The sequence below is a fragment of the Scylla paramamosain genome, chromosome 5 (genome assembly GCF_035594125.1).
Source record: "Scylla paramamosain isolate STU-SP2022 chromosome 5, ASM3559412v1, whole genome shotgun sequence".
Lineage (NCBI taxonomy): Eukaryota > Metazoa > Arthropoda > Malacostraca > Decapoda > Portunidae > Scylla > Scylla paramamosain.
In genome coordinates, this window is record NC_087155.1 from 14647532 (window position 1) to 14658057 (window position 10526).

The following is a 10526-nucleotide window of genomic DNA, read 5'->3' on the forward strand; positions in this document are numbered from 1 at the left end:
GTGCAAGCACGGAGGCACAGTTTTGGAGAACAATAGGAGGGACCCTATCAGGTCCATAAGCCTTCCGAGGGTTTAGGCCAGCGAGGGCATGGAAAACATTAGCTTTAATAAACTTTCTTCAGTTTGCAGTATTGAGCAAAGTTGCAGCAAATATTTTTGTGCTTAAGAGGTATTCAGGTTAATATCTTATCACTGATGCAGCTCTAGAGGAATACCCTACATCAAAATCACCAAAAAGTATTTATATCAATTTAACTTCTAGTCCAGTGCATACATTTTCCACTTTACTTCTATCATTCATTATTTCACTCTTAAAACTATGATAAGATTTTATAAACAGATTCATAACTGCAAATGCACTTTTCCTGAGAGCAGAAGAGAGGCCATACCTTTCCTGATCCAACAAGACCAACAATGGCCAGCAGATCTCCAGCTTTCACTGAACATGACACATTACTTATGATGTTTTCCTTGGCTACACAGTTCCATCTGGCTGTCACTTCATACACAGTCAAGCGACAGTCCTGAAACAATATTTCTTAATTTCCTACACACAACTCTAAATCTTGCACCAAATCAGACCTCTAGGAATCAAGCAGGAATCAGCATGGGAAGTTCTCTTATAGTACTACTGAAAATTCTAGTCAGTTTCTATCACTACAACAAATTCTCAAATTCAGAGAGAGAGAGAGAGAGAGAGAGAGAGAGAGAGAGAGAGAGAGAGAGAGAGAGAGAGAGAGAGAGAGAGAGAGAGAGAGAGAGAGAGAGAGAGAGAGAGAAAATTGATTATAATTTTCTTATATAACACATTCATAAAGTATGCTCAATAAAACCAAATCAGCACATGTACTGTATCTGCAATGCAGGTGAAAATTAACAGTGAAGTTATATGTGTGTGCAATTTCACTAAGCAATCATTTTCCATAACAAATGAAATTCTCTTCCCCTAAAATCTTTAGCTCAGTCTACACAGAACTACAATAATAGTTATCTTAAATAATCCTACCTTAGGTTTTGAATGAGGCTTTATATGTTGAATAAATCCAGTGATATCTTTCTCCTCCATCTCCAGCTTACTCTGAGAAAATATATACAATTAAAATGTTACCAACAATAAAAGGTATTAATTTTACTAAGTAAATACTCTAACAGGTATTAACTGAAAGGCTCTTTTTTTTCTTCTCTTTGGCTAGAGAAATTAAAGCTCACATTTTTCTAGGCTGAAAAATATTTTTACATACATACATTTCACACTAATTTGTAAGTTCTCAGGATATTCAAATTTCAAAGAGTGCACTCATAAATGACAGAAAGACAGAAAGCTGCTGTGTATATATTTATCTATCTATCTATATACCAGCCTTAGATCCCCCTTGAAAGGAGGTGCCCCAGATAAAGCCAATCTGATTTTATTTGAGAATCAAAATCACAGTAGTGTTACCAATCCCCTTGTTTTGGCCCTTTTAGTCATCCTTTACTATATGCAGGGAATGCATTGATAGTTTCCTTCCAGCCTGGTTGCAGTGTGCAACCAGGCCATCCCTCTAGTCACAGGAGGTAAAAATTTTTGTTTCCAAGGTCATAGCTTCATTTTAGTTTCCCTAGGCTATATGATGTCTAATAACACATTACTTCCTCGTTTTTTTAAATATCACAATGTGTATGTGATGTCTAATAACACATTACCTCCTTTATTCAAAAGTATCACATAATGTGTAAATATCAACAGGACAGTATGATAACAAGATATGTTATTTCTTCATATCAGTAAAAACACTATGTTTGTAATTCATCAATAAAAAATCAAATATTGTATTCAAAACATACTTATTCTGATCCATATTGCATACTGTAAATCTCATGTATGAGTCATTTCAAAGGATAACATAAATTATAGTATAGTATAGAACATACCTGCAATCTAAGACAGGACATATAAAATTCTGCAGCTCCAATCACAGCCATAGGAAAGTACACAGCAAGTGAATTATGAACACTGGTGATTAGGGTAACTGTCAGATACACCTGTAACAAATATTCCATGTAGCATCTGTGAAATAATCAGCTATGTGTTGACTAAAATAAGGGAACCCTTCGAAATATTACTCATAAATTAATGTACATTAGATGACCAACTGGTAATTTAGTAATTCACCTTCACTTGGGTTGTTATTGCAGCCTGAAAACTCAGGTCTCTAAAACATATAAATAAAGCAAAATACTACAATCTTCAATAATCCATCTCTTTGATGTACTGGAAAAGACCAACAAAGGAAAAAAGCTGATGATGACATGTTCCAACAAAAAAGAAATAAGTAGAGGAAGAGAAGGGCCAATCTAGTTTTTGAAGTGTCTTGATACTCTCATTCATATCCACTAAACATTATGCCTATACATACAGTTAATGTCCTTTTTTTTTTCTTTTAGACGCATTTGAAGCATAAACTCGGCAACAGTGGCATACAGCATTATTCAATTAATTTTTTAACACAGAAATAACAAATATAGCCTGTGTACTACACATGCACAAAGCTTCCAGGGAACATAATAAAGATATGGACAGTAAGCAAAAAAAAAACATAATAAAAAAGTCTGAGGGACTAGATAATTCCATTGTCACATATGCAAATAGGGCTTAGGTGTAGAATGAAAGATAAAGGTTGAGAAGCCAAACAACTGAAATGAGATGCTTCACAAGTACATGTAGTGTAAAGAATGAATAATGAAAATTATGAGTGTGTATAAAAAGATTTGGTAACTCAATTTAAGGTGAAGGAGAGAAATGTGGAGTGGTTGAGAGAATCAAGCACAGCATCTTAAGAAACTCTGCACAAGCCAATTTTGATAAAAAAAAATAAATAAATAAATAAATAAATAAAATAAATAAATAAAAAAAATAATAATAAATAAACAAATAAATAAATAAGCAAATAAATAAATACTAGAAAATCTTCCCAGAAATTTATGAAACTTTTAACTTCTAATTTCAAACCACACAACTCCATTCATCTTGTATTTTTGTTTCTAGTCTATTCACTGCCATGATGCTTTTCTTGTTTCATCCTATTTATTTTATACTCAATACAGTGATACAACAAATGTCTAAGTCTCACCTTTTCTGCTTGAAATGGGAAGCCCAGCAACACATATGTAACCAGACACAGAAAAACCATTACTTTTGTCAGTGTATTAAAGATGGATGCATTGAGGGACTGAAGCACATTTTTTTTTCTTATCTCTTCCAGTTCATACCTGCAAGTTTGAAACAAAGACTGGTAAATCATGGCAAGAACAAAGGTAAACATACCATAAATGGCTTGTTCAATTGATTGACTGATTAAAAGAATAATAAATTAAGAGAGAGAGAGAGAGAGAGAGAGAGAGAGAGAGAGAGAGAGAGAGAGAGAGAGAGAGAGAGAGAGAGAGAGAGAGAGAGAGAGAGAGAGAGAGAGTTGCTCACTATCATGGTCATATGGTGTCACTTCAATTTTTGACTACTGCTTTGGACCCTGTTCTGGGATTGGCATCCCAGTGGGCTTTTTTTATTGGATTTTGTTGCTCTTGGCCAGTGTCCCTCCTATATATATATATATATATATATATATATATATATATATATATATATATATATATATATATATATATATATATATATATATATATATATATATATATATATATATATATATATATATATATATATATATATATATATATAATGTTTGAATCAACTAAAATGGTAGGTTAAAATAGTGATAGTTGTAACAAAACTGTGATAGGGTTAAACCATAGTAAAAATCACTAAAAATGTAAATATATTAAAGGAAATGGAATTAATGAGCAAGAAATAAGGTGACTGAAATCAAGAAGGCTGGTATTTGAATGAATTAATTTCAAGTGAGAGGGTACTGACACCAATGACCAAGAAAAGTACCTCTGGCACTGATACAAATACCTGGCATCATTCATTATGTGCCCAAGGCACTGGCCGAACTGATCCAGGTTCTAGGACCCAGCATTATTTATTATGTGTCTTCCTCACTTGCCTCCACATTGGCCTGTCACTGACATGTGGCCCCTCTTAGGACCTGTGACTTGTCTTCAAGGTTTTGTACTTACCTACAGAGGGTTTAAATACAGATCAAATCTGCAACATCTTCATACATTTTGCATGCCCTACCAACATGTTTTATTTAGAAGCCTCCTCATTCTTAGGCAATTTTGAAGTAGGTGGAATTTATAAAGTGCTGCACAACTTTTGCATTCACAAGTTCCACAATGAAGGGTACAAAATGTTAATCCATGAAAGATGAGTCACTGATTTTTTTCCAGCCACCTGATAAGACCAAACTAAGCAAAAGAACAACTTCATACATGCTGCAATCTACTCAAACTTCACTATTTTTGTGGTTTCTATAAAAAACAAAACTAAACATGAATATTTTATAGCCTAAGAAGTTTAAGAGGATTATAACTAAAGTGACATCACCAGAATAGAACATGGTTAGTTGATGGTCAACTAATATGAGTATCAACTTCTATGCCAGAAATCAAAGTAGCTGCCTAGTCCAAGAGTTATACATCTTGCTTTGTACATCAAGAACAAACAACTACATATGTGACACATACTTCCTTGCAGTTTCCAAAAAATCAATGAAGAGTTTCTCCCAGGTAAACATCTTGATTGCCCGTATGGAATTGATAAATTCAAGCATGAGTCGCACCCGCTTATCTGTCTGTTTGGCAGTGGCCAGCCTCACCTTTGAGAAACCCTTGCCAATAAGACCTGATAAGAGAGATGTTATCACCATCAATACATCATAAAAGAGAAAAGTGTGTGTGTGTGTGTGTTAGGGAGTTATTGGTAAGTGTGTGGTTATGGGTGTGGGTTTATGTTGTGTTAACAGTACCTTACATATGGGAAGAAGTATCTCAAAAAACATGAAGCCTAGCATCCTCATACTGAACCATATAAACAGGAGCTAACACCTTGATCACTTTGCTGCACTAGCTTACAGTTAATTTGTTACTTGTGTTACAAAGACAGGCAAGGAGTCAGTAGACACCAGCCATTATAACCAAGCTACTCTCCAGGAGGTACATACAGGGGCTGAGTGGGTGGGTGATGCAAACCTGCTGATCCTCCCCAGATCCCCTCTTCCTATTTCCTTTCTTGTCTCAATAAAAAAGTGCAGTTACAGCCTGCACTCTAAAGACCTCTTACTTTTAATATGATACCACCACAGCAAATATCCACATACTCTTACAATCAGAATTATATAATATATGCAAAGAAAAAAGACAACAAAGATTTTTTTCAAGAGCTGCCAGACTTATCAGAAAGTTTTCAATCTTTTGTGTGAAATCAGCTTACAGAATTTATGTATTTATGAAAGGACCTGATGACACCAGAACCCAGAAATGAATGCTTAGATGAACTATAACTTTTGTTATGTATCTACATGAACACATAGTGAGCTTTAACAAAATAATGAGCTAGAACCACATTAGAGTATATTTCCATAACAGCAGTGACACCAAAATTTATGATGCTGAAAGAGTATAGCAGAACCTATAAGAATAAACATGTACTTATAGAAAATTATTTTCACAGATGGCACACTTACTCTGTATTGGGAACAGAAATACAAGCAATACAAAGCCAGGCAGGCAGGATGGCCCCAGCTCACTTGCCAAAATTCCCAGAGCAATAATTCCCTGCAAAATTTACAGGCATTTTATGAACATAACCTTCAAAGTGATAAACATATGATATAATAAAATAAATTCTCAGTACGAGTATATTAATTAAAAAAAGTAAACAAGTGACTCTATGAAAATATTCTAAGATTTACCTGAATAGGTGCAATCCAAGCATAGCACAAGAAAGAAGAACATGTATCAAAATAGCCTACATCATTGGAGAACATGTTCACCATCTGTCCAACTGGTGTCTTGCTTGCTGCTCTTGTGCTCACTCGCAGCATCTGGTGGGCAGTAATGCAGTACTCAGATTACTACTTACATAACAGAATTGTATGTCATCATGAGTTACTATCCAGTAACATTTTGGTGAATGACCGTTTATATTACAATCATCACCTATCAGTAATTATCAGTTCCCACAGAAGTCTGACTCTAAAAATGAAGACACACACACACACACACACAATAAGTAAATAAATAAATAAATAAATAAATAAATAAATAAATAAATAAATATATATATATATATATATATATATATATATATATATATATATATATATATATATATATATATATATATATATATATATATATATATATATATATATATATATATATATATATATATATATATATATATTACACTCAGTATAACAGATTAAGTTTCTGTTCCATGAACACCTTTCTTCATTTTCTTACAAAAAAAAAAAAAAATAAATAAATAAATAAAAAAAAAGTAAATCCCTTACAAATAATATCTGAAATAATGTTAATAATCAGAACTGTACACAGGAAGATGGTAAAGTACTAAGATTCACAGCAATCAAATTAGACTGATTGCAGTTACAAGACTTTCTTTTACTTTGAATTATATAACTTGAAAATGATGACCAGAATTTTCAACAATTATCTTGGTGCACAGTAATATCAAGAAAATTAATGTCTACTAGTGCTCTATTAGCTGATGATATTGCTGCATATGTGGACAGCTGGGAGGATCTACAAAATGAAATGCAAAAATGGAACAATGTGTTGAACAAATGTAACATGCAAATGTTTGTTGCAAAGACAGAGATGATGAAAGCTGTTAGAGGTCATGAAGGGAGAAAAGTTGCAGTAAAAGGTCAACAACTGGTACAAGATGAACATTTAAAGTACTTGGGAGTGAAGTTTTGTGAAGACAACCAACATAAAGACATAAAAAAGAGTAGGATTTCAAAATATAACAACACCATAAAAATTTCATACCCACTATCATTGCTGTCCTAACATACTGATAGACAGACTTTGGTTATGCCTTAAAAACATAATGACCAGTGATTAATGAAAGGCATTTTCATCTACAATGACAAATCCACAGGTGAGGATGAAACAGACTGCATGAAAACATTATGTATTTTATACATTTTATACATTAACTCCACTCCTAATATTACATACTAATTGACTATATAATATTCAACATTAGCCTTTTTCTCTTTTGTCATCTTTGCACATCAGTCTATGTACATACAATGAAATGCGTAATTCGTAATTCCACGTTAAAAATCATACCTTTCTGTAGACAAGGGTGCTGCATGCTATCCTGATTTGCATCCCATATATGTCAGTTATCCACCCATAAACAAAATGTGTGAAAACATAAATAAGAGAAAGAACTCCAATGCCAGAGGAATAGATCCAACCATGGACATCTGTGTAGCCTTCTTTTCCGGAAAAATAGCGAATTAACTCCACAAGGAGCAATGGTTGCCCAATCCTGAAAAAGGTGTATATATAAATATATACCTATGTGTGTGTGTGTGTGTGTGTGTGTGTGTGTGTGTAATAGTGCACAGGAAAACTGAGGAAAACTGAACAGTGAAGTCAGAGTAGCAATGATGAATAATTCTTTGCAGTTTATTCATTATATTTGTCATTATGGGTTCCATGACTGAAGCAGTGAATAAAACAAATGCTAAGATCTATAATAACAGGAAATCCAGAATAAATTCCCTTACTAAACACAAAGAGGGAGTTCTGATATACAAAAACAGGAAAATGAGTAAACAAGATTTAAAGCATGGTAATCAAATGTACTATGATGGTAGATATCTATCTGGAAGATGTGATGAGATGAGATACCTATTATTACCTTGTTATTATAATTTTTTGTTATTTTCACAGAACTAGAAGTGAGAGGTGAAGTACAGATACCTAACCCATCTTTCTCTGCCTAATTAAGAATTCACCCAGAGAATAATCAATCCATTCTAGATTTAACACAGCTTTCTTATTGTGGTATCTATCTACATATTCATATCTGATGCCTGTTTCTCAGAACTCCCCATAAAGAAATAGCTGTGATAGGATTCTATAGGACAACCGCCTCACAAAAGGAAAACTGGAAAATATTTTGAGATAGCTGTGACACCAACAAACTTCGATAACAAGGATTCATGCTGTGATTACATCAGCAACAACTGGAGCTCAGTTGCTGGTTAGTGCAGGACACCTCAACATTTCATAATGAAACCCAACAGTTTTTACACCAGCTGCCACCTCACACTATAGGTTCCCACATCCAGGTCCACCATGAACAGGATGCCTAAGAATTTTTCACTGCTCACAACAGACGTCAGTGGTGTCCAGAGAAATTAGGGATTATGTCAAGTACAAACATTTAAATTTATTATAACTCAAAGAATAATTGTTTCAGATTTCTGTCTTTCTCCTTTATTCTAGTGGAATGACTTATTTGTATTCTATTCTAGAATAACTTGCTAATCTATGCATACATATTGTTGTGATAGTAGTATTTCAAGCATGCACATTCTTTTCTTTTTTAAATAAAAAAAAGTCCTATTAGAATTGTCATAATGGTTACCAAATAATATCAGGAAAAATAGAGTTCCCTTATCTCCAAACCTATGTTCTAGCAGCATGTCTGCTTCTTTGCAATCCTACATTACTTATGTACAGCTGGCCACATTTCTGCAATCTCCACCCAGCACTGTCAAGGCTGTTGTAACTGTAACCACAAAACAATGTGAGTAGTGAGCTTCACTCAAAGCATTCACTGATGGGAGGAAGAGGTAAGGAGGAGTGACACCCCCTCTACCCTTCTCAGAACCCTCTTACCTCCAGCCTCCTTACCTCTCTCTCCCACCAATGAATGCCTTGAGTGAAACTCATTATGGAGAGTGTTTCAGGGTTACAATCTCACCAGCCTTGATAATGCTGGGTAGACCTTGTAAAAGTGTGGCCAGCTGTACATCTGCAACGTTCATGAAGTCGTTGGTAGTAATGAGGAGAGCAGTGGAAGTGAGAGAATGTGCAAAGAGGAAGACAAGATGAGGTAATGGGTGGATAATGAGGACCAATTGTGATGGGGGCAGCCAAGGCACCCCCAACATCCAAAACCAACATGGTCAAATATATCTGGATCATAAAACATGACAGCACCTACTTTATAAAAAATTCCTGAATGCCTGCAACAACACTTGCTGTGATGATGGAGTGTCTGAAACACCTCAAAACTGCCTTGTAAAATTTGGGTTTCCTCTTATTTGTCTTGCTTTCCTGGCACTCTTTCTCCCATTCCCTGTAAGGAGTTTCTCATTTGAGGTCAGCAATAAAAAATTGTCATCTTTAACTGTCAAGACAACCTACCTATTTCTGCATGTAGTTTGGAGTGAAGCAACTTACAGGTGACAGAACTCACCTATGGAGGGTATCACCCAATACACGACTGTCATCCTCATCACGACAGGCATATAAATCTTCCTCTTGCAGCGGCCGTTGGTAACCCAGCCTTGTCAGAGGTATAAGCCACCTATTGGAGGAAAGGCAGATAACCAGTAAGACACTACATATAAACTCTCTCTCTTTCTCGCTCTCTCTCTTTACATTCATAGTCAGGTGGGGAAGGTGGAGGAGGTGAGTCAGCACTTGGATGTGGTAACCTTGATTCTCAGTGACCCAAGTTCAAAAACCAGAAGCCAGCAATTTTACAAATTATCACCAAGTGGACAAAAAAATACTTACATGCTTCCTATCAGCCCTATCTTCAACAATGATTGCACTGTAGAGTTCTAGGACAGCAAGAGCCTCAGCTAAGGGGTTACTTTTATCATGTTACCTATCATGTCACCACAAATTTATCAGACCAAACGTAAGTCACTATCACAATACCTAAACACTAACCTGAACTCTCCAGGCCACAGCTGAATTCACTTGTCGAAGTTATATTTTTCCAACATTTTTTTTTTTTCTTAACTCAGTGGACTAAGGGAGGGTGTGTTAGGAAAGCAGTTCAAAGTTCATTGCATTACAACGTCTGTACATAAACCCACTTCAGGTGATCCTGGTATATCATGTTCTTCTCACAACTATCTGAAACAAACCAAACACTCACCACGCCTCTGCTCAGGCCAAAAAAATTACGATCGCAACCCATAACTAAACCCGTGGTAAGGAGAGAGAGAGAGAGAGAGAGAGAGAGAGAGAGAGAGAGCAGTGTCTTCCCTGTTCCCTCCAGCACATACAATTCCCAGACTGTGGTGAAAGTTTACCTAAGGTTTACAAGTACGTACACTGTTGAGCCACCTCATTTTCCTTGATAATGAGGCACCATTCACTTACGCCATCATTGGTTTCAAATAATTCCTCTAGCAGCAACTTACGGTCTCGGTTATTGGTTCTATGCTGCCCTAAGATCCAACAGATCACACTAGCGCTGCCCCTTGGCTCGTGCCCCGACCAATCCTCTACTCCTCACGGTGCCTCCTCAGCACTATCAGCGGTATTGTTAACGCTTTGTTTATTGTTTTCAAACG

The 10526-nt window shown here is 35.4% G+C and overlaps 1 protein-coding gene across 1 annotated transcript in view; it reads right to left on the bottom strand.

Annotated features, from left to right (window-relative positions):
- LOC135100945 (ATP-binding cassette sub-family C member 4-like) overlaps positions 1 to 10301 on the bottom strand; it is a 44065-nt gene extending 33764 nt beyond the window's left edge. Inside the window, exons 1-12 of the mRNA XM_064004564.1 lie at positions 10284 to 10301; positions 9895 to 9914; positions 9413 to 9523; positions 9158 to 9292; positions 7264 to 7468; positions 5856 to 5987; positions 5628 to 5718; positions 4630 to 4786; positions 3114 to 3252; positions 1915 to 2025; positions 1007 to 1078; positions 390 to 524 (exon numbers count right to left, since the gene is read on the bottom strand). Coding sequence (XP_063860634.1) covers positions 390 to 524; positions 1007 to 1078; positions 1915 to 2025; positions 3114 to 3252; positions 4630 to 4786; positions 5628 to 5718; positions 5856 to 5987; positions 7264 to 7468; positions 9158 to 9292; positions 9413 to 9523; positions 9895 to 9914; positions 10284 to 10301 — 1326 coding nt within the window. The remainder of the gene's footprint in view (positions 1 to 389; positions 525 to 1006; positions 1079 to 1914; positions 2026 to 3113; positions 3253 to 4629; positions 4787 to 5627; positions 5719 to 5855; positions 5988 to 7263; positions 7469 to 9157; positions 9293 to 9412; positions 9524 to 9894; positions 9915 to 10283) is intronic.
- Positions 10302 to 10526: the final 225 nt, after the last annotated feature.